The sequence below is a fragment of the Panthera onca genome, chromosome D1 (assembly GCF_046562875.1).
Source record: "Panthera onca isolate mPanOnc1 chromosome D1, mPanOnc1 haplotype 2, whole genome shotgun sequence".
Taxonomy (NCBI): Eukaryota; Metazoa; Chordata; class Mammalia; order Carnivora; family Felidae; genus Panthera; species Panthera onca.
Genome location: NC_138348.1, coordinates 12,361,869 through 12,389,426, shown reverse-complemented (window position 1 = coordinate 12,389,426; position 27,558 = coordinate 12,361,869). Strand labels below are relative to the sequence as shown.

At 43.8% G+C, this 27,558-nt stretch overlaps 1 protein-coding gene across 1 annotated transcript; it reads left to right on the top strand.

The window, feature by feature from the left end:
• Positions 1-12,098: 12,098 nt before the first annotated feature.
• On the top strand, positions 12,099-13,040 carry LOC132662553 (olfactory receptor 9I1-like). The gene has a single exon (XM_060608010.3). It carries the CDS (start codon positions 12,099-12,101, stop codon positions 13,038-13,040), a length of 942 nt encoding a protein of 313 aa, XP_060463993.3.
• Positions 13,041-27,558: the final 14,518 nt, after the last annotated feature.

Genomic DNA, 27,558 nt, shown 5'->3' with positions numbered 1-27,558 from the left:
CCCCATGGGGTGTCTCCTCTACCCAAGGGTTTTGAGGACTTTTGCATTCAAGAAAATTTGGGGATGTCTTTTGCCTTCAAGGTTATCATGACTACCTTTGAGATCGTTCAAGTGCATATGTTTACATCAGACAAGGGCAATATCACCACCTTTGTGGCAAATTTGGGCATTAGCTCTTCTCTTGCTGTGGTTGCCTAAACTTTTTGGGTATCGACACTCAGGGAATGGGGTTCAATGGCCCCAACACCATGAGCTGCCCAACGACAGACCTCACGACTTTCCACAGTGTTGTTGTGGACCACAGGTCCCTCCCACCTGAGTGACTTCATAACAGTTACATTTTCTCTGGTTAACTCACCTCGGTGAACAGTATAGAAATAATGTGCCAGCCAAAATCCTGATTCTTAAAACTACATATAAATTTCTATAGAAAAAATTCTGGAAGGATATTAATAATACCACACCCTGTTCTGTGTGTTTTATATGTATCACCCGGAACCTGGATGTCCATCCCCGGGGGTGGGTTTAGAGAAGTGACATAACCCACTTAAATTCCCAACCCAGAGGAGGATTTGAATCCACACAGTCTATACCAGAACTTATGTGCTAAATAAATACACTCTAGTATTTCCCCCTCTAACTGTTAACAATCCCTATTGGAGTGGTATGATAATAGGGATCCCATTTCTTCACTTTATACTTTTTTCACATTGCCCGAATTTTCTGTCCTAGATAGTGGTACATCAGGGAGTTCAGAACGGTGTTTAGGAGCAAGGTGCATGGAGCCGGCCTCCCCTGGTTCTGATCCCAGCTTGCCGCTTACTACCTGTGTGACCACGGGTGGTTACTTCACCTCTGCCTCCTCACCGGTAGAGTAGAACGATAATGGCGTCTCCCTCAGTGGGTTGTTGTGGGGAGTAGATGAGTTACCCTAGGTAAAGCTAGAGTGGCGTGCTGGGCATGGCTCCAAATCCTCCTTGTATAGATTATTAATGTTAAGGCAATGAGTCTGCAGGCTGCTGGGCCATCACATAATCCCTTATCTCATTTGAGCTCCCACAATGATACTGGTCCGAAAGGGTCATTCTAAGGACAACTCCTCAGAGAACAGAATGTAGCCGCATCTCCCCTCCAGCCCCCACATGAGATTACATTGTGGTTGGGGGCTCCAGAGAGGGCAAAGTTTGAATGGGGAAGAATTGAGAAAGCTCACTTTGCAGGGGCCCTTCGCTGAAGGCTTCTCACCTCTGGGGATCAGAGAAGCCTAATCAGCAGCGTAGGGCCTGATTAGAGAACCCCCATGAGTGACACACCCCCCTGCCCTGGTCTAATTCCCTTCCTGGAATGCCCAGAATGGGGCAGAGAGGCAGGCACTCATTAATAGGTGTAACTGTGGATGCTGGGGCTTGAGAGCTGTAGGTGTGGGAGATGTTTATTCCTCTGGTCCCCGAAAGCCCCACTTAGACACCACATTCTGTTCCTGCCCAGCCCAGTCTTCTGGATCGGTCCTGCTGGAGGTGAGTGTGGCAATGGCAGAGGGGAGAAAATGAACCGCAGTTCAGATTCCAAGTATACTTGACAACTTGAATCTTAGTTTTCTCTCATATAAAATGGGTTTATCTCTTTTGTCTTTAGAGAGTAGGGCCAAAGCTGGTACTTGTTGGGGAGCCCAATGTGCTGGGTTCGCTTCCCCCTTGCAGTGATATAAGACCCTTGGCCTTTGGGGCCACAGTCCCCTCATCTATAACACAGGGTGGATGATGCCTTTTGTATCTGCTTTAAGTGTTTGTTTTCAGAATGAGAAAGGACAGGGTAGGTGGGACCATGTGGAAAACTAAGGTAGCTATTTAAATTTTTGTTTTAATGTTCACTCATTTCTGAGAGAGAGAGAGAGAGAGAGAGAGAGAGAGAGAGAGAGAGAGACAGAGTGTGAGCAGGGGAGGGGCAGAGAGAAAGAAAGAGAGAGAGAGAGAGAGAGAGAGAGAGACACCAAATCTGAAGCAGGCTTCAGGCTCTGAGCTGTCATCACAGAGCCTGATGCAGGACTCAAACCCATGAACCATGAGATCATGACCTGAGCCGAAGTGGGTCACTTAACTGACTGAGCCACCCACACGCCCCAAGGTGGCCATTTAAATATAAAGGTTTCTATTAAGAAAAGGGGAAGAGCAAACACCTACCTTGTTGAATCTCTAAGAAACTTGTAACTCTGGCAGGTATTTGGAATGCCATGGTACTGGCATTACAGAAAGAGCTGGAAGCTATAAGTAGGCTCTAAAATAGATCGGTCTCCTTTGTGGGGGAGTAATTTCCCCATCACTGTGATCTGTCGGGAAGGGTCACCGTTAGCTCAAAGATCAGTCATCAGCGATGCTCCAGAGAGGCTTTCTGTTGTGGGTGGGAGCTAAATCCAGGTTTCTACAGCTGGAGTCCATGCAGCTACTTTCTGAGGGTCCTGGGCTGAGCTTCCTTAAGGCAAGAGAACTGAGATCACTCATTTAGGACTTTGGGAGAGGTTCTAAGGAGGTTAGGGGGGTGGAAGAGCCCCATCCAGAGCTAAAGAGACCTGATGCTCATGCTCATACTTTGCAGGGCTGGCTCTGTCTAGTTGTCCCTATCATCAAAACCTCCTCCAAGTGCTGATGCATAGGGACACATGTACCCCAGTGTTTATAGCAGCACTTTCAACAATGGCCAAATTATGGAAAGAGCCTAAAGGTCCATCAACTGATGAATGGATAAAGAAGATGTGGGACGTATATACAATGGAATACTACTTGGCAATGAGAAAGAATGAAATCTGGCCATTTGTAGCAATGTGGATGGAACTGGAGGGTATTATGCTAAGTGAAATGAGTCAGGCAGAGAAAGACAGATACCATATGTTTTCACTCATATGTGGATCTTCAGAAACTTAACAGAAGACCATGAGGGAGGGGAAGGGGGAAAAAGTTACAGAGAGGGAGGGAGGCAAACCACAAGAGACTCTTAAAGGACTGAGAACAAACTAAGGGTAGATGGGGGTGGGGGATAGGGAAAGTGGGTGGTGGGCAGGGAGGAGGGCACCAGTTGGGATGAGCACTGGGTGTTGTATGGAAACCAATTTGACGATAAATGATATTTAAAAAAACCCATATGAAGGGAATAAAAAATTATAGAAGTAAACAAAACAAAACAAAACAAAAAACCTCCTTCAGACCCCACTCAATTCCCTGTAAAGGAAGGCTGTCCATCTGACGTCATGACTCTCCCAGAAGTGGGGAACTTGAGTAGTTCTGGGCACCTGGGAGTTTGCTTCTAGGCAAGACACATGTCCTCTCGGGGCCTCTCTGTCCTCCTCTCTGCTTACCCCGTCTGAAGGCAGCAGGACAAAACCATGACCTTTCAGTTCTAAGATGCTTCCGTACTCTCAGTCCAGGAGGCACATGGGTCAGAGCAGGCATTGGTGAAGGCGAAGTACAAGAGATTTTGAGGTCAGTATTTGGATAGACTTGATATGGCATTCTAGATGTTTCTTTGTCAGCTCACAATGTGAGGGAGAACCTCAAGATTTCCACTTTTCAGGTCTTTCTCCCCACGCCTGCCATCCGAATCACCACGACTACCATGATGAAGGACTCGGTGGTGTGACGGGAAGGGTTCTGGGTCCCAGTTCTGGCTTTTCTTTCCAGCTAGGTGACTTCCGGACAAGTCAGTTGACCTCTCTGAGTCTCACTTTCCTCCTCTGAACATGGGTTGTGTGAGGATCAGATGACATCATGGGTGCACAATGTCTAAAACGAGGGGTCATGAAAGTCTTTGGGGAGGGGGGGTCCACCCCTTCCAGAGTAGGCAACAGAATCGGTCTTTGCTGAACACACAATCTGCCGTCTCATTTCACCCTACAACCCTCCTGTGACTTAGGTCGTCTCATATCCGTCTTCTAGATGAAAGAGCTGAGGCCCAGAGAACTTAGGCGCCTGGCTGGGGCTCGACCCCGCCGTGCCGGGACCTCGAAGCATCTTCGCTCCATGGCAACATGCTGGTTCCGCCTTCCTGCTGTTCTCAGTGAGGCTTGCTGGAGAATCGTTTCCTAGGTCTTTCTGGGTTTCAATCCAACTGGAAAATGACCAACTAAAGTTTTTTTTTTTTTTTTTTTTTTTTTTTTTTTTTTTTTTTTTTCCCCAAACAAGTTCCCGAGGACTCTATTTTCACCTCCAGGTTGAGCCGCTCCGTTACCTGAACACAGACAGAGTGTGGGTGGAAGGAACCTCTGTGTTTTTCACCATTTAAACATTCCGAAGACCCAAGTCCACGCTGACACTTTGAGTAGCAGTCAAAGTATCTTGGACCTCATTCCTTTATTCCTTTTTCCCCTTCAGGTCATCGCAAGCAGATGATACCGGTTCTATTATAGTGGCAGAGGGAGGATACCCGTCGCCTATGTCTGTGTAGTTCTATATATTCATCCTTACATCCCCAGTGTCCACAATAGTGCCTGGCACAGAGTATAAAGGCAGATCCTTTAAAAATCCTTGTTGCATACTTCCAGCTGAGAGCAATGGCTATCGAACTTGAGGCACCTACACCGCCTTTGTATCTCACCATTTTTAAATAACTTTAAACCTGCCTGGGAAGATCTAAGCGCATTAGTTGTGCTGAGCTATATAAATACTCCTCGGGTCCACGGCGGTGTCTTTTCCACAGCATGTGATATTATGAAGTGGGTGTCTGGGCACTTAAAACAATCCCGTCCAAGGGCAAACTTTTTACTTTTAAAATCATCTACCAATACATCTTCTTGTTTGATTCATAGTGGCCTCTTGGTTCTTAGGCCAGTGTTTCTCTGCTCTAAAATGATACGCTGAAGTCTGTGGGGCTTTCTCTCTTCTGAAACCCCTGTTAGTTTTCTGAGGCTCAGTTTGGGGGAGCATTGATCATCTCAAAGAGCAAGTGATCTTTTTTTGTTTTCTTTCTATAATTTATTTATTTTTTTATAGTTTACATCCAAGCTAGCTAGCACATGGTGCAACAATGATTTCAGAAGTAGATTCCTTAAGCCTCCACCCACCCAGCCCATCCCCCCTCCCCCAACCTCTCCAGCAACCCTCTGTTCTCTATACTTAAGAGTCTCTTATGTTTTGTCCTCCTCCCTGCTTTCATATTCTTTTTGAAGAGCAGGCGATCTTGAGGACTTTCTCCTTTAGCTTTGGAATGTGTGAGAGCTACACGTCTTAGGTGTGTTTACCATGAGCTGTGGGTCTTGAGCAGATGTGACTGATGTGGAGGAAAGATAACCTGGACTTCCAGAGGTCCACCAAGAGAGGCCTGTCTGGGAGCAGAGTATTTCTGTGTCGGATCAGTGATTAGATAACAGACCGCCGAGAGTGCGAAATACCAGTGTTGCTCAATACCGTGGGGTGTGGTGGGTTCCTGATGGCATTAAGGATTTATTTTCTTCCTGTGCATCCTTGAAAGCCAGCAATCTCAACTATTTTATGGCTTCAAAAACAGGAAACTGCTGCTTCAGTGATCTGTTCACATTTCCCCAGCAACTTAGTTTATCTAGATCGCCTGGGACCAAATATTTCCCTCTGAGGCCACACTGAGGCCCCCTGTAGGTCTTCTCCCTGCCTGGAGATTTCGTGGAGCTGCTATTTGCTTTCCCTAAAGTTAATCATTAGGAATCCAACCGACTCTTCTATCTAGAATTATTAATCATTTTGAATTGGTTCAGGAATTTAGACAATGTATCCCAAGGCAAGGTGGACTTGTGCTTGGAGAGATCAGGCTTTCTGAATAGCAGACACTCAGCATCTTTGGTTTTCTTTGAAATTGTCCTCTGCCCTTTGCCACGTGGGCCTACTTGATAGAAGAATCACATTCGGGTGTGTTTTGAGTTCAGGGACCTTCCATGCTGCTCACTGTCTCAAAACGGAGGGCCCGGTCATCTTGGATCTGGATTTATGAAGATTTCAGGAGCTGGCTACAGTAGCACAGACCTGGGGATCTTCCTGAGCTTTCCATTTCCTCCCTTGAGCATCTGCTTTTTTTTCATCATCCATAGATCAGTCTCATTAAGTTGAACCACTGTTTGTGCACTGTCTTTCCAGAACCCATTTGGCAAAGTCTTCTGGCGCTCTTGCTGGTCCAATGATGATAGGGCTACTTATTCTGATTGTGCTGGCATCTGGCAAACAGGCAATTTTGTTTCGTGTTTATTTATTCATCAATACTTCTTTCCGAAAGAGACTTGCAGTGGCTTATAAAAATGCTTGGCAGGCAGTCAGATACAATAAATTAAAAATGAGGGATGAGACTTGGGCAAAGTGCACGTCGGTAGATTATAATGAGGAGCCAGGAGCAAGGTTGGTTCACACGACTTTTGTCTTACCACTTTACGCTGTGTTAGAGGTGATGCTTCCTTGGTGCCCGCACACTCCTCATTAGAGTTTGATTCCGCTGGTGGCCCTGTGTGTCCTTCTGCCCTCTCATCCCCGCAGACAAGATGTAGCCAATAAAGGTGATACCACAGAAGGGGGGACATGTGCAGTGTCACTGACTCGGGATTGAAACAATTTTCCAAAATCTTCATCTAACTTATGTTACTTTTCCTCCTGGCCCAGGCGTAGTAGGTAATTTAGGTAAGCTGCTAAAAAACTCTGGGCATAGAAATGGTGTCCCTTACATGATAACTCATTATGCCCATACGCATGAGCAAATAGTGGTTGGGGACACGCCTGGGAGACAGACAGATGTGGTTCAAATCTCGGTGTAGTGGTTCAGCTCAACCACATTAGGCCTCCCTCTGTTTTCTGGTCCATCAGTTGGGACAATGATGACATGTCCTGGGGTGGGGCATTGTGGGAAGTAAATGAGGCGGTTTATGTAAAGCACCTGAAACAGTATTCAGCACACAGTGGGGGCTTTCTGCCATTAGTCATATTATTATCAGTGTGTGCTCTTTCCATCTCTCACTGGACTTTTTAAATTTTTATTTTTATTTTTTGTTTTTTAAAATTTGCATCCAAATGAGTTAGCATACAGTGCAACAATGATTTCAGGAGTAGATTCCTTGATGCCCCTTTACCCATTTAGCCCATCCTCCCGTCCCACACCCCCTCCAGAAACCCTCAGTTTGTTCTCCATATTTATGAGTCTCTTCTGTTTTGTCCCCCTCCCTGTTTTTATATTCTTTTTGCTTCCCTTCCCTTATGTTCATCTGTTTTGTCTCTTCAAGTCCTCATATGAGTGAAGCATATGATATTTGTCTTTCTCTGACTGACTAATTTTGCTCAGCGTATTGCCCTCTAGTTCCATCCACGTAGTTGCAAATGGCAAGATTTCATTCTTCTTGATTGCTGAGTAATACTCCATTGTATAGATATCCCACATCTTCTTTATCCATTCATCCATCGATGGACATGTGGGCTCTTTCCATCCTTTGGCTATTGTGGATAGTGCTGCTATAAACATGGGGGTGCATGTGTCCCTTCGAAACAGCACCCCTGTATCCCATGGATAAATGCCTAGTAGTGCTATTGCTGGGTCATAGGGTAGTTCTATTTTTAGTTTTTTGAGGAACCTCCATACTGTTTTCCAGAGCGGCTGCACCAGATTGCATTCCCATCTCACTTTTAAGACTTTTAAGAGGCTTTTAAGAGAAGTGAGACCATCACGTTCCAGAGGAGGACACAGCACTGAGATCCAGAGACGGGAAGGTAACGGCTCAGGCTTACACAGTGCATCGGTGGCAGAAACTGGACTTGAATTCAAGCTCTAGATGCAGTTCCCAGCCTTTCTGCTATAGATACTCTCTCGGGTTGATCCTACTCAACTGCCTCTCCCCAACCATGAACTTCTCCCTCCAAGGAAAATAGCTCCCGTCATCCAGGGGGGATCGATTAGGGTGGTGGCAGAATGAAGTGGGTCTCCTGACCTGTGCCCCACCCCCCCCCCCCCCCAGCTCAGGCTGCCCAAAACTGGACCACAGCCTGGCTCCTGGTGATGAGCCCTGCGTCGGTTAGTAGAAGCACAATGAACTTGAAATCAGAAGTCCTGGTGCCATTTATTACCTATGTGGCCTTGGGAACGTTGGTTTAGTCACCTTGTGCCTCATTTTACTCAGTGATACAAGGGGGGGTGGATAAATGACGTTTCTGAACCACAGAACAACCCCAAATCATTTTTGTAACAGTCACATGTATTGAGTATTTACTCCATACTAGGAACAGTGCATGTGTTTCCCTGAATTATCTCTTTTACTTCTCAGAACACAGCAGTGCTGTGATTGTTATTGCATAGATGTTCAGGATGGGCTTCTCGAGGTCAAGTACCTTGCTCAAGGTCTCACAAATAGAAATGACTGAGTCTGAGTTGGGAATAAGCTCTGTCTTTAGGGCCCATTTTCTTAGCCACTATGCTGTACTTTTGGGATTGCAGCCTTATTATTTTTTAAAGTTTTATTTATTTATTTTTAGAGAGACAGACAGTGCAAGTGGGAGAGGGGCAGAGAGAGAGAGGGAGAGAGAGAACCCCAAGCAGGCTCCGCAATGTCAGAGCACAGCCCGACGTGGGTCTGGAACTCGTGAAACCGTGAGATCATGACCTGAGTCGAGACCAAGAGTCGGACGCTTAACCCACTGAGCCACCCAGGTGCCCCTCCAGTCTTATCTTTTAAATAAATTTTTGTTTATTTTTTTACTGAAGTATAATTAACATACAGTGTTATGTTAGTTCCAAATGTACAATATAATGATTCAACAATTCTATACATTACTCAGTGCTCATCACATTAAGTGTCATTACTCCCTTCCATTTCACCCATCTCCCCTTCACCTCCCTTCTGGTTTGTTCTCTGTATTTAAGAGTCTGTTTGGGTTTTTTTTTGGTCTCTTTTTTGTCTTTGTTTGTTCGTGTGTCTTATATCTTAATTTCAAATTCGGAATTCAAGAGTAAAATCACATGGGATTTGTGAAATCATATGGTATTTGTCTTTCTCTAACTTTTTTTACTCAGCATAATATACTCTAGGTCCATCTATGTTGTTGCAAATGGTAATCTTATTTTAAAAATATTTATTGAGAGAGAGAGAGAGAGGGAGCACAAGTGGGGGAGGGGCAGAGAGAGAGGGAAACACAGAATCTGAAGCAGGCTCCAGGCTCTGAGCTGTCAGCACAGAGCCCGACATGGGGTTCGAACCCACAAACCATGAAATCATGACCTGAGCCAAAGTCTGACACTTAACTGGCTGAGCCACCTAGGTGTCCCAAGACCTTATTTTTTAAATTAATTGTGTGTGTGTGTGTGTGTATATATATATATGTATGTATATACGTATACACACACACACACACACACACACATACACACACACACAGAATTAATTTAAAAAATAAGGTCTTATTTATATATATATGTATATATATATATACACACACACATAATACACACACACACGTATATATATTATGTACATATACCATATCTTCTTTATTTATTCATCTATGGATGGACACCTGGGTTGCTTCCATATCTTGGCTATTGTAAATAATGCTGCCAGAAACATAGGGGTGTGTGTATCTTTTTGAATTAGTGTTTTCCTTTTTTGAGGGGTAAATACCCAGTAGTGGAATTAGTGGACCATATGGTAATTCCATTTGTAATTTTTTGAGGGCCTTCCATACTGGTTTTTTATGCAGCAATCACAGGCTGATCCTCGGGACTCTGATACCTCAGGAGCTCCTCTCCATATTAGGAAGTAGACACTTCTGAACAAAGCTGTCTTGAAAATGTCTCATAAGGACCTGAAAAACTCCATATTATTTTGTACTGGGAGTGAGGTTGTCCCATGGAGATGATTTGTTTCTCCATTTTCTACTCTTTGTGGATGAAAGTGTGCAAGTAAGTGTGAATAGTTAACTGATCCCTAGCATTTCTACTAAAATGCCACCTTTCCAATGAAACTTCTTTTTTTAAATGTTTATTTATTTATTTTTGAGAGAAAGAGAGAGAGAGAGAGAGAGAGAGAGAGAGAGAGAGAGGCAGAAGAGAGGCAGACAGAAAATCCCAAGCAGGCTCTGTGCTGTCAGCACAGAGACTGATGTGGGGCTCGAACTCAAGAACCATGAGATCATGACCTGAGCTGAAATCAAGAGTCAGATGCTTAACCGAACGTGCCACCCAGGCACCCTGAAACTTCTTTTAAAAATGTTTATTTATTTATTCTGAGAGAGAGAATGAGTATGAGTGTGGGAGGGGCAGAGAGAGAGAGAGAAAGAGAGAGAGAGAAAATCCCAAGCAGACTTCACGCTCAGCGTGGAGCTCAACATGGGGATCGATCTCACAAACTATGAGATCATGACCTGAGCCAAAATCAAAAGTCAGATGCTTAACCGACTGAGCCACCCAGGCGCCCCTCTAATGAACCTTCTAATGGTCCTGTTTAATACTCCCTTCTTTACTTTGACTCTCCCAATTCCCCACACGGTGCGTGTGTGTGTGTGTGTGTGTGTGTAACAGCACTTGTCATCATCTATCATGGTAGAAAATATACTTCTTCTTTTTTTAAAAACTATATTGCATATGACTGGCTCTCTGCTAGAATGCTCTAGAAGGGCAAAGATCTTTGTCTGTGTTGTTCTGAGCAACCAGAAGAATGCTTGCCATTCTCAGTTCTCAGTAGATTCTCATGGAATAAATAAATGAGTATAGTCTGTCTCTCTCTCTCTGTTTTCCCCTTTGGTCAAGATGAGTTGGGTGAATTACTTTTAGAACACAGCAAATCATTGTTTTGGCTGAAGGTCAAGATTAGATTGGGCTGTAAGGGAAAAAAAAACCCTCCTAAATAGTCACATTGTCAGGAATTCAGCAGAGGAAAAACACCAGATGCTGACCTTTATTTCATCCATAGATCAGCTTTTGTCAAACATTGATCAAAGTTTCATTTTCTTATTTATCTGAAATCCTATGAGATCTCTCTCAAATTCAGTTTTTATTTCAAGGATGGAAGGAAGACAAAAATAACTACCTTTGAAGTCTGCATTCAGTATTCCCATTACCCCAGATCATCTGCATCCAAAGGTACAGAGACAAGATTGTCCAATACTTGGCAAGAACTCTAACTGTATTAGAATTCTAAACCCAGTGTGATGCCTTTGTCTCTTAATGAGCTGGGCAGGCTAATTCTGGAATGGCTCGATTGAAGCATCTCATTGATTGATAATGATCTGGCATTTAAAAAAATGGGACAGGTCCTTTGGAATAAGAGGAGAATTTGGAAACCAGGCCATGCTGCTTGGCAGGAACAGAGAGGACAAAGCGACTTGGTGGGCAACAGGTGGCAGAGGTTCTAACAGACCTTGTTCTTCAAGGCTCGCTTCTTGCAGCCCGTCCCGTTGTGTTCACGTGCACCTCAAAAACAACCACAAAAAGAGATACGGTTGATACTGAGACTCCAGGGGGCTGTGGACTGGGAGATAAGAAGATGCCAAAATGTCCACGAACCTAGGAGGATGTTACTCTGCTATTGTAGAGTTTGGAAAAAATACTTCTAAGCGTGTGAGTCAGACCATGTGCTAGGAACGGTACATCAGTTATGTTCTTCACGACAGTAACCTTGGCATTGAAATGCCTATGACACCAACAAGAAGACTGATATTCAGATACATGCATGAACTTGCCCAAGGTCTCGAGGGATTTGAACCTAGGTCTGATTTCAAAGCCCATGTACTTAGTACTATACCACTAGGATTTCCCCAACAAAGTGGTGCTTTCTAGCTCTGTTGTGAAGCTGATGAGGGTTTCCAATTTGGAACCTGTCAGAAGTTTGGAAAGGTCTAAGGAACTGAGTTCTAGCTCCAGCTTTGCCTGTCTGCTGTGAAATAACGAACTGGTCACTTCACCTCTTTGGCCCTCATATTCTTCTCTCAAAAGTGGGAGGCACAATATATGCTTCGAAGGATTTCCAAAATATCAAATGAAGTAAAGTTTGCAAAAAATGTAAAGTGCTTTACAAACCTAAAAAATCATGACCGTTGCTGAGAGTGATCAAATCGATCACCTTAGTTTGTCTTTAATGAGATTTTATTTTTTTTATTTCAGTGGATGACCTGGGATTCATGGCAGAGAATGACACTGTGGTGACAGAATTCATTCTAATGGCATTACAGCTGTCGGCAGGGCTGCAAATGGGTCTCTTCTTTGTGTTTCTGGTCCTATATTTCGTCACCGTGGGGGGCAACCTGGGCATGATAGTGTTGATTCAGAGAGACCTTCGTCTCCAAACTCCCATGTACTTCTTCCTCCGCCACCTTTCCTTCCTGGACATTTGCTACTCTTCTGTCATTGTCCCTCAGTTGCTTGAGACCTTGGGTACCCGTAAGATGGCCATCACTTACGAACGCTGTGCCACCCAGTTCTTCTTCTTTACACTCTGTGCCAGCACCGAATGTTTCCTTTTGGCTGTGATGGCCTATGACCGCTATATGGCTGTGTGCAACCCCCTCTTCTATGCCACTGCCATGACACCACAGACCTGCCTAGGGCTGGTGGCTGGGGCATACGCTGGTGCCATGGTCAACGCTGTGATCCGCACTGGGTGCACCTTTTCAATCTCCTTCTGTAAGTCCAACCACGTGGACTTCTTTTTTTGTGACCTCCCACCCCTGCTGAAGCTTGCCTGTAGTGAGACCAAGCCACGGGAACGGCTCATCTACCTCTTAGCTTTCTTGGTCATTACGACCAGCATTTCAGTGATTCTTATATCCTACTTTTTTATCATTCATGCTATTCTGAAGATTCGTACAGCAGGTGGCAAAGCCAAGACTTTCTCCACCTGTGTTTCTCACATGACTGCAGTGGCTCTTTTCTTTGGGACGCTCATGTTCATATACCTGAAAGGTAACATGGGCACATCGCTTGGGGAGGATAAGATTGTGTCAGTATTTTACACGGTGGTCATCCCTATGCTGAACCCAATGATCTACAGCTTGAGAAACAAGGAAGTGAAGGAGGCTCTGAAGAAAACTCTCAACAGGATAAAGGTTTCCCAAGTACAGTAAGACTTGAGCTCCATGAATTCAGAAGCTCCTGCAAATCATCCTTTGGGCTTCTCTCTTTAACACATGAACTAGATTTCACAATGACAAAGACATATTGAGGCAAAAAAAAAAAAATATGTAGCTTTGGGTACCAGCAATTTCTTTATTAGCTCTATGACCTTCAGTCAGAAATTCTCTGCCCCAGTTTTCACATCAGTAAAAATTCCTGCCTTGCTATGATTAAAGCCAGGATGAAGAGAGATGGAATGCCAAAGGGCTTTATAAATAATAACATGCTATAAAATTGAAAATTGACTTTCTCACCTGTCCTGGGTATTGCTGAGTGTTTTCTCAGCTACTTGAGTTCAAAAAATTCAAGCTGCCAAGCTAACTTTTGCACTTGAATAATTATAAAACCATGGCTTCTTGTTTGCATGGTGAGGGTAGTTACATTCTTTGCTTGTGGGTAGCAGGGTGGAAATCAGCCTTGACCAAAGAAACCTTGTCCCAACATTCAATCATGTCCAATTTAGGTGTTTGTCATAAAAAATACAAGCAGTTAAAGAGAGGAAGGAAAAATAGAGGGGAAAGGAGATGTAAACTGGGAAATGTTTACCTAGAATATGTTCGCCCACTTCCCAAGATAGCACAGAGGACAGAGATACTGTAGAATAAAAGTATGTAGAATAAAAGATGTAATGTTTGCATTAATTATTGGAAGTAATTTGATCTGATGTGGAGCTGAACTGAGCCCCACATATAACTTCTGAAATACTTCTTGATCACCAAAGGTCAGAAACTCTATTTTGTTTCTGAAGGATTGTTCAAAGAACATCTCAAGCTAGTTTCTAGTTTCCATTAATGAAAACCACTATGTACCTCCATCATTGGTAGGACTTTTACTTTATTGTCAGAAGGCAGATAACCATGAATCTGACTGCCACTTTTTAATGCTCTCCTTTGGCTAGAAACATTATCTGGCAAATGTCTCCATAGAGATTCCACAATCCTACTCATCAATGCAGCAAATATTTACGGACTACTATGTATCAGCCATAATACTAGGTTCAGGAATACAGAAACAAATAAGATAGACGTAGTTCTTCCTTCATGGGGATTAGAACTTGCCGCATAGACATATGTAAACCATTACAGTTAATTTAGTTTTTCATATGGCTTTGGAAAGTGGAAAAAAAGCAATACAGGATATTGTTATACTGTACAGTCGGGTTCTGACCTAGTTTGGTGTGGTCAGCAAAGGCTTCCCTGAGGAACTGACATTGATGCTGAGGCTTAGTGGGAAGCCTGTCATAGTCATGGGCTGAGGAGCTGAGGGAAGCCAGAGTGGCTGCAGCATAAGGACAGGGGCTGAGTGTGACACGCAGCTGGAGAATTCAGGAGCAACTGGGTCACGGAGAGCCTCGCAGGCTCGCTTGGGGACTTCTGGACTTTACTGCAAGAGCAAGGCTTGAAATGGTCCTGTCTGAATTTTTTTAACGTTTATTTATTTTTGAGACAGAGAGAGACAGAGCATGAACAGGGGAGGGTCAGAGAGAGAGGGAGACACAGAATCTGAAACGGGCTCTGGGCTCTGAGCTGTCAGCACAGAGCCCGATGCGGGGCTTGAACTCACAGACTGTGAGATCATGACCTGAGCCGAAGTCGGCCGCTTAACCGACTGAGCCACCCAGGCGCCCCCTGTCTGAATTTTTAAAAAATGTTTTTATTTATTTTTGTGACAGAGAGAAACAGAGCATGAGCAGGGGAAGGGCAGAGAGAGAGGGAGACGCAGAATCGGAAGCAGGCTCCAGGCTCCGAGCTGTCAAGCACAGAGCCCGACACGGGGCTCGAACCCACAAATGGTGAGATCATGACCTGAGCCAAAGTCAGATGCCCAACCAACTGAGCCATCCAGGCGCCCGAAGTCCTGTCTGAATTTTAAGAAGATCTCTTTGGGGCGCCTGGGTGGCTCAGTGGTTCAAGCGTACGACTTCGGCTCAGGTCATGATCTCATGGTCCGTGAGTTTGAGCCCCGTGTCGGGCTCTGTGCTGACAGCTTGGAGCCTGGAGCCTGCTTCCGATTCTGTGTCTCCCTCTCTCTCTGACCCTCCCCCATTCATGCTCTGTCTTTCTTTGTCTCAAAAATAAATAAACATTAAAAAAAATTTAAAAAGATCTCTTTGGCTGCAGTGTGATGGCTGTGGGGGGATGGAAGGAAGCATACCCATTTCGTCTAAGAGGCAACCAATGGTGCATTCTGGGATATGCGGTTTGATTTCCGCACAATACTGTGTGCTTTGTTCTAAAATATGTACAAGGGCAGGGCACCTGGGTGGCTCAGTTGGTTGAGCGTCTGACTCTTGATGTCGGCTCAGCTCATGATCCCAGATCATAGGATCGAGCCTCGCGTCGGCTCCATGCTGAGCGCAGAGCCTGCTTAAGATTCTCTCTCTCTCCCTGTCCCTCTCCCCTGCTTGCGCATGCTCTCTCTCTAAAATTAAAATAAAATAAAATAAAATAAAATAAAATAAAATAAAATACATATAAAAGCAGCGAAAGCTCACAGGTGCATGACCATGATGTTGGTATAGCACTGATTCTTAGAAAATGGTGAAATTTGGGAAATACACTTTTGGAGGCATCTACTTTTTCACTGGTACACTTTTCCTTCTCTGCATGCAGCTTTCCTTAGATATACCTCGAAATGGCCATCAACTTCTCCCTTTCAAGGGGAGAACACATTTTCATTAACTCCTACTGTGTGCCAGGTTGTTTCAGTAGGCTGAAGAAATCACTCCTTGCAGGGTTTCTTACATGCATAAAGTCAGGAAAAGCCTTTAACTTAAAAAAACATATATAAATGCAGGGCGCCTGGGTGGCTCAGTTGATTAAGTGTCTGACTTTGGCTCAGGTCATGATCTCACAGTTTGTGAGTTCAAGCCCCCTGTCGGGCTCTCTGCTGTCAGCACAGAGCCTGCTTCAGGTCCTCTGTCTGTCTCTCTCTCTCTCTGCCCCTCCCACCCTCGTGCTCTCTCTCTCTCAAAAATAAATAAACATTTAAAAAAGGTATATAAATGGGGAAAATGCTAGACAGTGACTGTGCTATTTTGGTGGTGGTGGTGGGGCTTCCAAGATTCCTCCCACCTTCTACTTGATGAGTGGCCACAAACTGCCTATAAATGAATGACCTTTGATGCAGGTACAGTATTTGATGTACATACAACTACTTCAGGGGTGCACCAAGTGGACAAAAATAAAATGAGGTTTTAGTGTGTTTTAGGGGATTGCTTTCCGATTAATGTGCGAAGGCACGGAAAGAAATGGCCTTTGTGGTGAATTTCCACTTGCATAATTTAATCAATGAGTGAAAACGTCTGTAAATCACCTAATGTGTGTTGAGCTCGGTACCAAGAGTTTTTGCTTATATCATTGACAGGTCTCCTTTTTATTTTTTATTTTTAGTATTGAAGTTTAGTTGACATACAGCGTTATATTAGTTTCAGGTGTATAACACAGTGATTCGACAGTTCTATGCATTACTCAAAGCTCACCACGTTAAGTGTGTGTTGTGGGGGGCGAGGGGGTCTTTAGGGTTTTCTCTGTACAGTAGCATGTCACTTGTAATTAGTGACAGCTTTATTTCTTCTTTACCAGTCTGGAGGCCTAGTATTTCTTTTTTCTTGCCTGGGCTAGGACTTCCAGTACTATATTGAATAAAAGTGGCAAGAGTGGACATCTTTGTCTCGTTCTTGATAGGTCTCACTTTGAAAACAGACTTTATGATAATCTGTCAGAAAATAGAATCCTCTGGTTGATTTTCTGTGTCAGTTTTGGCTGAGTTAGAGAGCGCCCAGATACTTGGCCAAACGTTATTTTTGGTGTATCTGTGAAGATGCTTCCGGATGATATTTGCATTTGAATCAGTGGATCCAGTGACGCAAGTTGCCCTCCCCCTATAGAGGTGAACATGACCCAATCCACTGAAGGCTTGAATAGAGCAATAGGCAGAGGAAGGGAGAATTCACTCCTCCTACTCTGTCTGCCTGAGGTGCACTTGGAGGGAAATCCACACCATCGGCTTCCCTGGTTCTCAGGCTTCGGACCGAATTGCACCACTGTCTTCCTGAATCTCCTGGACTGTTTCAGCTTCCATACAAGAATCTGTGTGAGCCAGTTCCTTACAATAAATGTCCAATGCCATAAACAGATCGATCTCCTCTGAAAGTTTTCTACCACCCTCTTGATTATTATTGTTTTGTGATAAAAAATACTTAACATAAGATCAACTCTTTTAACAAATTTTTAATATAGATTGTGGTGATATTTTCACTACCACGAACCACCCTGAAGTGGCTTAAAAGAATCTCCATAAAGGGGCTCCTGGATGGCTCAGTCGATTAAGCATCTGACTCCTGATTTTGGCTCAGGTCATGATCATGAAGTCCTGGTCATGAGATCGAGCCCCATATCAGGCTTGGCATGGACTGCAAATCCTGAGATTCTCTCTCTCCCTGCCCCTTCCTCACTCATGTGCTCCCCCACCAAAGAAATAAATAAAACTAAAAAAAACTAAAAAAAAAAAAAAAAAAAAAAAAAAAATATATATATATATATATATATATATATATATATATATATATATCTCCTTTTGGTTCTGTATCTCTAGAGAACCCTGAATAATAAAATCCAGTTGGTAATATGGAGTCTTTTTTTTTTTTTTTTATCCCATTCAGCTTCTAAGTGTATTTTGTTTAAGCACTGGGTTTTGGAATAAGTTTCAGCTGTAATACTTTGGCCTCAATCTACCAAAAATGATATGGAAAAGATGAAGAAAGCAGACTGTCAAACTTTGAATGGTTCCATTTAACTCAATACATCAAGAGACCAAAGTGCTATATTCTTCTTATCATTTAGATTATCAAACAGTGATGTCACCAGCATGGCATTTTAGGGGACCCCACAAAGATCGATAATTAGGCAGCTATCTATAAACAAAACATCCCTGGGATAGCTCATGAATCCGCTTGAAAGACTTCAGCAACACCGGAGCAAAAAACCAAAATGAAACAAAACAAGACAAAAGACAAAAGACAAAAACAAACAACCAAACAAACAAAAAACCCTGAGAATAATCCCACAGATAAGGAAAGAAAAACAGCTTCATTCTGCCTGCATCATTCCATCCCCCAGGCCGGCACTGGTCAGTGCTAAGAGGGAACCCCCCCCCCCCCCGCCCAAGAAATGGGGGAGTGGGGTGAATGAGCAGTGTCCTCAGCCTTTCAGGGCAATGCACAGAGGACCCACTCAGTGTTACACCTTCCAGAGCCAGCTATGAACCAGGAACATGAGCAGGGGCTACAGTTGAGCTACACAGTGAAAGCGACCATGGTTCCCAGCGACCAGCTCTGCCAAGGAACCCAGAAGCTTTCACCACTGAAGAAACCAAATGGCCAGCACAGTCGTGGGTCCCATGCAGATTCCACTGGTTTTCACCACATGGATTTTTGTGCGTGCAGATGCCAGCCTCCTGAGTCCCTCCCACTTCTGTACCCCTGCCCGCTTTGTACCAGAGGCCAACCCAGGTCTCCGTGGCAGTGTGAGTGCAACACTCCAGCTTAGACCCCCGCAGCTGACCCTCACTGTCATGCGTATGCTCGAGGCTAGGCCCTCTGTATGTGCACTTACACGCTCATAGCCTGACTCTTGTCACCAGCCTCCACTACTGTGCCCATGCCCATGGAGGGACTTGGTAGCCACAAGAGTGCATGACAGCAGGCAGGGCTTTCTGACACCAGAAGAAGCAAATGCAACAGGCAAAATCAACAAGTGAGCCTACGTCAAACTGAAAAGCTTCTGCACAGCAAATGAAATGATCAGCGAAATGAAAAGGCGACCTATGAATGGGAGAAAATATTTGTAAACCATGTGCCTGATAAGGGATTAGTATCCAAAATATATAAAGAACTCATACAACTCAATAGCAATAAAACAAACAATTCAACTAAAAATGGGTAGAGGACCTGAAGAGAACATACAGATGGACAGCAGGTACACAGTGATTCCCAGCATCACCAACTATGAGGGAAATGCAAATCAAAACTACAATGAGATATTGCCTCACACTTGCTAGAATGAGAAGAGATCTCTTGCTTGAAGGCAAGAGATAACAAATGTTGGCAAGGTTGTGGAGGAAAGGGAATCTTTGTGCACTGTTGGTGGGAATGTAAACTGGTACAATCACAATGGAAAACAGTAGGGAGGGTCCTCAAAAAATGAAAAATAGAACTACCATGTGATCCAACGATCCCACTTCTGGGTATTTTTTCCAAAGAAAATGAAATGAAATCAGGATATTTAAGAGATATCTGCATTTCCATATTTATCGCAGCATTATTCACAAAAGCCAAAACATGGAAACAACTTAAATGTCTATGGGCAGATGGATGGATACAGAAAACACGAGGCCATGTTCCTGCACATGCAGGAACATATTATTCAGCCATAAAAAAGAAAATCTCGCTTTTTGTAACAACATGGACAGACCTAAAGGGTATTATTATGCTAAGTGAAAGTCAGACGGAGAAAGACAAGTACTGTATGATCTTGCTTCTATGTGGAATCTAAACAGTCAAACTCACAGAAAGAGAGAGTAGATTGATGGTTACCAGGGGCTGGGGGTTGGGGAAATAGGGAGGATGTTGGTCAAAGAGTACAAACCTTCCAACGTAAGATGAGTAAATTCTGGATCCGATGAATAGCGTGGTGACTCTACATGAAAGTTGCCACGAGAATAGATCTTAAGTGTTCATGCCATAAAAACAACAATAACAAGATGGTAATTATGTGAGAGGAAGGATGTGTTAACTAGCTTCCTTGTGGGAAACATTTCACAGCATGTGTGTGCGTGAAATCGTCACATTGCACACCTTAAACTTACACAGTTGACATGTCAGTTATATCTCGATAAAACTGGGGGTAGGGACAACACCGATATTTTATTGTGATTTCTATTTTTTCACATATATTAATCTGAATGGAGGAACGTAGATGTGAGGCCAAATGAACTGGATGATCACATAAGGGCATGCGTGTAGGGTAGAATTAGGGGATATAACCCACATAGCCCATAATCTTGGGTCTTTGGTTGGAGTGTGTATTCATATGTTCACTTTTGTGTATGGGTGTGGCTGTCCTCTGGGAGAGTCGTAACCCTTCAGATAAGACCTACAAAGACCACAAAAGGTTCCCTTTTTATTTTGGTATGAGGATCAATAGAAAGCAGATAAAATACTTCCCAGATTTCTTAGTCTGCTTCCCTTGCTCACATCCTGTTGGTCTAATGTACAAGGAAGGGAAAATACCTTCATCACAGCCATGTGCGAACGACCACAAGAACAGAGCGGCTCAAGCCCCAACACGGATCTCCCATATCTTTTTGGTAGCCTTAGGGGGAGAGACCGAAAAGAGGCTGAAGCATTTTGGCTAAAAGGGTTCATTGGTCCCGGAGTTCAAAGAAGGTAAGACAACTCTGGGCTCCAAATCTCATTTTCCCTGATGCTGAATTCAAACCTCAAACAGTATTTTCTCCTGAATCTTAGTTGGATATAGAATGAGGAGGATAAATCACCCGAGAACCTGGGGAAAGCTGATAGAAGTTGAAAGGAAAATAGCCTCCCTGCTTCCCTGCGGTGCAGCTGCCAGAGTTTTCATGGAGACCAAGATGCTTCACGGACGCTGTATGATTCATCGTTTTAATCCTGTTGGGAAAGACAGTCTTAGCTGTTTTCACTCGTCTCTTCTTCAAAAACCATGAACTATTCTGAAAATTGTTGAAAAGAACATTGTGTCATTTGCTTTTTTCTCAACATAACTTTATCTTTATTTAAGGCATAACGGTGCAAAGATAAAGTTTAAAAAATGACAGCAACCACAGTAACGAAAGTGCATTTTTTTTCTTCTTGGAACGGAATGAATATCTGAACTCTAACTCAGGCCTTAGGAAGTTTGCTTCTTTGGGTTTTGAAAGCCCCCAGAAAGGTATTGTAAAAATAGCCTGTCTACACCTGTTGCTTTATATTTTCACTATAGACAGAGTCTACAATAGTTTATTCATTAATTCAAGAAATTGTTTATTAGGGGGCTACTGTATGCTGGGCACTGCCCTAGCATTTGGAAGCTTTATCCAGGAAGGAAATAAGCAAAAAGTCTCTGCTTTTGTGGAGCTTATACCCTAATGGAGGCGATAAACCATATACCTCAAATATAATAAATAAGGAAATAATAAAGTCAGTAGAATAGTGAGTTAAAATGTATCAAGTGTTTTGGGAAACACTGGAAATACGGATTTTATAACATGAGTCATCCCCTGTGTCAGAGATACTGTATGGAAAGCTAGGAGGTAATTATTTCCTTTCCAGGATGAATATAATTTCAAACATACCCACCAACTAACAACTCCTCATTGCTCCTGTCCCCCAGCTTCTGGAAACCACTATTGTGTTCTCTGTTGCTATGAGTTTGACTCTGTTAGAAACCTCACATACATGGAACCATACAGTATTTGTTCCTTCCATGGATGGCTTATTTCATTTAGCGTAATGTCCTATAGGTTTTTCCATGTTGTTGCAAATGGCAGGGCTTCCTTCTTTTCTTAAGGCTGAGAAATATTCTACTGTATGTAGATACCACATTTTCTCCCGTTCATCTGTTGATGGACATTTAGGTTGTTTCCATATCTTGGCTGTCGTGAACAATGCTGTTATGAATATCGATGTACAAATATTTGTTCACGTCCCTGTTTTCAATTCTTTTGGGGGTATACCTAGGAATTCCTGGACCATATGGTGAATCTATGTTTAATCTTTTGAGGGATCACTTGCTGCTTTTCACACAGGCTGCACTGTATTACCTTCCCCAGCAGCAATGCACAAGTGTTCCAATTTTTCCACATCGTCACCAACACTTGTTATTTTCTATTTTGTTTATTTTTATTTTTTTAAATTTTTGTTTTAATGTTTTTATTTATTTTTGAGACAGAGACAGAGCAAGGGGAGGGGCATAGAGAGAGGGAGACACAGGATCTGAAGCAGGCTCCAGGCTCTGAGTTGTCAGCACAGAGCCTGATGCGGGACTCGAACTCACGGACTGTGAGATCATGACCTGAGCTGAAGTCGGATGCCCAACCGACTGAGCCACCCAGGCGCCCCTCTATTTTGTTTTTTGATAGCCATACTAATAGATGTGAAGTGGTATTTTACTGTGGTTTTGGTTTGCATTACTCTATGATGAGTAATTTGAACATCTTTCTGGTCATTTGTATATCTTAATTTGGAAAAATGTCCATTCATGTCCCTCGCTCATTTTAAAGTTTGTTGTTGAGTTGTACACATTCTCTAGATATTATAGATACTAATGTGTTATCAGATATATGATTTACAAATATTTTTGCCCGTTCTGAGGGTTGCCTTTTCACTCTTGATAGTGTCCTTTGAACGTGAAAGTTTTTAATTTGATAAGGTCCAATTTATCTGTTTTTTTCCTCTGTCATTTGTGTTCTTGGTGCCACATCCAAGAAATCATTGCCAAATCCAACGTGGCGAAGTTTCCCTCTAAGTTTTCTTCTTATATTTTGTAGTTTTACCTCTTATGTTTAGATTTTTGATTCATCTTGAGTTAATTTTTGTATCTGGTGTGAGGTAAGGGTCTAACTTCTTTCTTTGGCATGTGGATATCCAGGTTCACCAGCACCATTTACTAAAAAGAGGCACTTAACTATCCTTTGCTGAAACCCTTAACATAATGAGAGAAGGTTGGGTATAAAAATTCAGAGGATTGACAGGAAAGGACTCTCGATTCATCTTCAGGCCCACCCTTCCACCTTCTCATGTAACGTTGGCTCCTTTTTATCAGTGGGGTGAATTAAGCCCGGGATGGTTAACTGATCCCAGGGATTGCAGCTAAATAGCAACCATGTTTTAAACACACTCCTGAGCAGTTCAGATTTCTTCTTTGTCAGAAACCTTGGCAGGGACACTACGGAGTTAACCAGGCCATTGTCAAATTTCCTAGGAGAGCTAAGGGAATGGAGGTGGGCCTTGGGGAAACGTTCTAGGAGAACAGTGATCCCGAGTCCCCCAAATTATAGATTGAATAGACTCACCGGGGTTGGTTTGAGGATCCCAGAAGGTGCAGGTGGGAGCTAGTTCTGGAAGCCATGACGCAATGGCGGATGGGTTGGATGAAAGAATAAAGAATAGGAACAGTTAAAATAACAGAATCAGAACGTTTAAAATGAGCTCGTCTCTGAGTTTTCTGCAGAAGGGCCAGCTTCTCTCCACGTTGGCGGGTCCAGGGAGGATCACTCCTAAAATATCATGGCCGATATTTACTTTGAAAATATCTCATTATTTTAATTTGTATTTCTTTCATTATTAATGAGGTTCAGAATTGTCTCATTTGCTTGAATCATTTATATTTCTTTTGTAAATTTTTCATGTGCTTTCTCAATTGATTTGTAAGGGTAATTCACATACTGGGGAAATCAGTTTTTTGGCTGTCATTCGTGTTGCAAATATTTTCCCAAGTTTGTCTTTTGAGTATGTTTATGATGCTTTTTGCCTGCAAAAATGTTAAAATTTGATGTAGTAAGATTTATCCACTTTTTCCCTTGTAGCTTTGAGGATTCCTGTTGCGATTAGAACGGCCTCTTTCAGATAATCACATTCTTCACCCATGTTTTCCCCTGGATTTGTTAAAATTTCATTTTCTTTTTATGTCTCGATTCTTGGAATCATCTGGAATTTCTTTTGCCTACATCACAGTGTAAGTGTACGTTCCTTCGGGAGATTGCAGAGTAACACTGTCTCCCCAGCAGAGTGTGAGCTTCAGGAAGGCAGGCGCTAAGCTGTCTCTGCTCGCCAACGTGATGCCAGGGCCTGGCAGAGTGCCTGGCACCTGCTAAGTGTTTAGTAAACACTCCTTTCATTAGGGCAGGAGTGGAATTCTGGAAGATAAAGGGTTGAGCTGAATCTATCAAGAGGAAAATCTTCATCTCTGGATTTTACACTTTCAAGGGAATAAAAACAGAGTGGAGCAGGGCCAGAAAATAAAAACCAAGTTAGCGAAGGAACCACGTTAGACCAGGAACCAGAGATGTTTGCTTTGGAGAAAATGCAATGGCGGACTCTTCCTTTGTCTAGTGTTGAGGAGATGGACTAGGGCCAATGGTGGGTGCTTTGGCTTCCAGAGTTTAAGGAGAAGCTCTAGAGAGGCACCTGGGTGGCTCAGTTGGTTGAGCGTCGGACTTCGGCTCAGGTCATGATCTCACAGTTTGTGAGTTCCAGCCCCGTATCGGGCTGGCTGCTGTCAGCCTGTCCGCTCAGAGCCCACTGGAGATCCTCTGTGCCCCCCTCTCTCTGTCCCTCCCCCACTTGCGCTCACCAAAAAATAAAAATAGGATTTAAGGAGGAGCTCTGGAATGAACTGCTCAAAGAAGGAGTGGGTTGTATTTGCAGGGGGTGGACTCTTTTTTCTTTAGGGGTGCTCAAGCATACACTTGTGGGATTCTCGGGGGGTTGTTGTAGAAGATTCAAACATCAAGAGCTAAGCAAATGAGCACCCTGGGCTAAAGAAAATTGGGGTGGGGACTTGTGGATGGCAGGGGCCCTGTCCTGTCAAAGGAGCCACCCCCTCTCCCCTCCCAGCAAGTGTCACCACATGTTGCAACAAGATTTTTTTTCCCATGAAATTTGCAATCGAATAGTTTAAATGGGAAGTTCCTTGATTTTTAAAATCCTGCATGCAGCAAAAAAACATATCTGTTGGCTGGATTTCTCCTGTGGCCCACCAGTTCGCAAAAGGGGAATTATATATAGTCAGAAGCACAGCTTCTGGGCTAGAAGACCTTTTGAAACTTTTCTAACCTTGGCTCCCTGACTTCCTGAGCTATGATAAATGTGAAGGATTATTAATAGCGTCACTATATCACTAGAATATGACTCAGCATCTGAGAAGAGCAGATAGGATGGAGAAAGGATTAGGATTTGATGGAAAGAAGAAGGTCTCTGGAATTAGTCTGTTATGTACGACCGCTCATCATTTCATGGCAATAAATATTAATTGCTGATAATAATGGAGGGTGAGGAAGTCACGTAAGCAAGGCCGAAGGGGATAGAAAGAGCCAGGAAATATTAGAAGTGGCAAGGCAGCAGAGAGAGAGAGAGAGACAGAGACAGAGACAGAGAAGACGGAGGATGCAAAGCAACTTGGGACTGAAACTCTTATAAGCAGAAGGGGAAGGTAAAAGCTGAAATCTCCATACTCAGCCCAGTGGCCTGGACACCCAGGATCTTCTGCCTCATGCATCATTCATTAATAAGGTAGAGTGTTGTGGCTTAGCAGTAAAAACCAATGCAATAGATTTGTTGTTGTTGTTCTGTGATGAAGCTGAGAGAGTCTAAAAGGAATGGGAATGGTTAGTATCTCCCAATCCAACACGATTACAATGCACCTTTTAATCCATTATTGCCATATTGGCCGAAGGCACAGCCAAAGAGGGATGGTCGCCCGAAGGAGGATTTCCTCACTGGAGCTCCTGACCATCCTTTCTGGAGAATGCTCGAAAAGAATCCTGGCCGAGAAATCAGGCCCTCCACCCACCCTCCATCTAGTGTGAGGTCTGACCCCATCTTGGTGTGATCTGTGGCTGTGTGTAGCTACATGGTCGATGCTGTCAGGGTCCCTGTCATACCCCTCAGCTCTGATGGCCCCAGCCACACCATCTGTGAGATTTCTAGTGTAAATACTGGCCAGGGAGTTAAGGGCCTAGGGGCAGTCTTCAATCAAGGAGTGACAGGACTACTCGTAGGTAAATTCCCAGACTTCCTTGTTCCTGGGATGGGCCAACTCTGAGGTGTGCTCCATGCTACCTCTCGGAGGTCCCAGCAGGTCTGAGCCCCAGGGACTAATGTCAGGAGGCTGCTCATGGGCATGGCCTGCTCTGGCTTCCTCCCCTTCTCTGTCTCTCTGCCCTACTTCTCTACCTGGACTTCCTGAAATCAACTCCCACATAAACCACTGGCTTGAGAACCCGTCTCAGGGTCTGATTTGCGGGAAACACGATCTACCACGGGCAACAAGGAACTTGTGTAGGTGAATCCAATGGCATTACAATTCTTGTGTTAATGATTGAATTCCGTTCCCTGCCAAATTCATGTGCTGAGGTCCAAACCCCCAGGACCTCAGAGTGTGACTGTATTTGAAGACAGGGTCTTTACAGAGGAAATCAAGTTAAAATGAGGTCATTAGAGGGAGCTCTAACACAATATGACTGGTGTCCTTATAAAATGGGGAAATTTGGGGCACCTGTGCGGTTCCGTTGGTTAAGTGTCTGACTTCAGCTCAGGTCATGATCTCACCGTTTGTGAGTTCGAGCCCCGCGTTGGGCTCTATGCTGACGGCTCAGAGCCTGGAGCCTGCTTCGGATTCTGTGTCTCCCTCTGTCTGCCTCTCCCTCGCTCACACACATTCTCTCTCTCAAAATAATAAACGTTAAAAAAAGAATCCATCATAGGGCTTCTTGAAAAAATAAAATAAAAAGGGGAGATTTGGACACAGACACACATAAAGGGAAGACGATGGATAGAGAGACAAGGAGAAGATGGCCGTCCCCAAACCCGGGACAGACCCTTCCTCACGGCGCTCAGAAGGAACCAATCCTGGTGACACCTGGATTTCAGACTTCTGGCCTCTAGAGCTGGGAGGCAATAAACTTCTGTTGTCTAAGCCACTCAGTTTGGGGCCCTGTGTTACAGCAACCCTAGCAAACTGATACATACCGACTTCCGTTGAGCCTTACTGTTGGCCCAAGCGTTATTCTGAGCATCTTCCATTCATGCCCGCGTGGAATCTCCACAGCCGCCCTTTGAGGTAAACGCTGGTCTTAGTTCCCATTTATGGATGAGAAGGTGGCAGCACAGGGAAGTTAAGAAGTTGCCCAAACTCATGCAGAGAGCCAGCAGCAAAGCTCGAATTGAGCGCTGACAGTCTGTCTTCAGAGCCAACTGCTATCGGTTATGAGGCTCACTTCTCACTGCACTGGGTTCTTGGGTCAGGCGAGCTGTTATGTGCCCGTTTTCAATTGCTTAGATGACGGTGATTTTAAGATCCAGTATTAGTCAGCGTTCTCTAAAGAAACACAAGCAATAGAATCGCTCTTTTTCTCTCTCATCTACCCAATTTTTTTTTTTTTTAAGGGAATTGGCTCACCTGATGGTGGGCGAGTGAGTCTAAAATCTGCAGAGCAGGCCAGCAGGCTGGAGACCCGGGGGAGAACTGATGTTAAGAGTCTGAAGGGCAGTCCGGAGGCACAGCTCCTTCTTTTTTGGGGAACCTATGTTTTCTCCTAAGGCCAACTGATTGGTTGAAGCCCTCCCGCGCAATGGAGAATCATCTGCTTTTCTCAAAGTCGACTGATTAACGCGTTAATTTGATCATATCTAAAAAATACCCTCCCAGCAACATTTAGACTGGTGTTTGACTA

Coding starts and splice junctions, on each gene's coding strand:
- LOC132662553 (XM_060608010.3), top strand. CDS start 12,099: ATGGCAGAGAATGACACTGTGGTGACAGAATTCATTCTAATGGCATTA.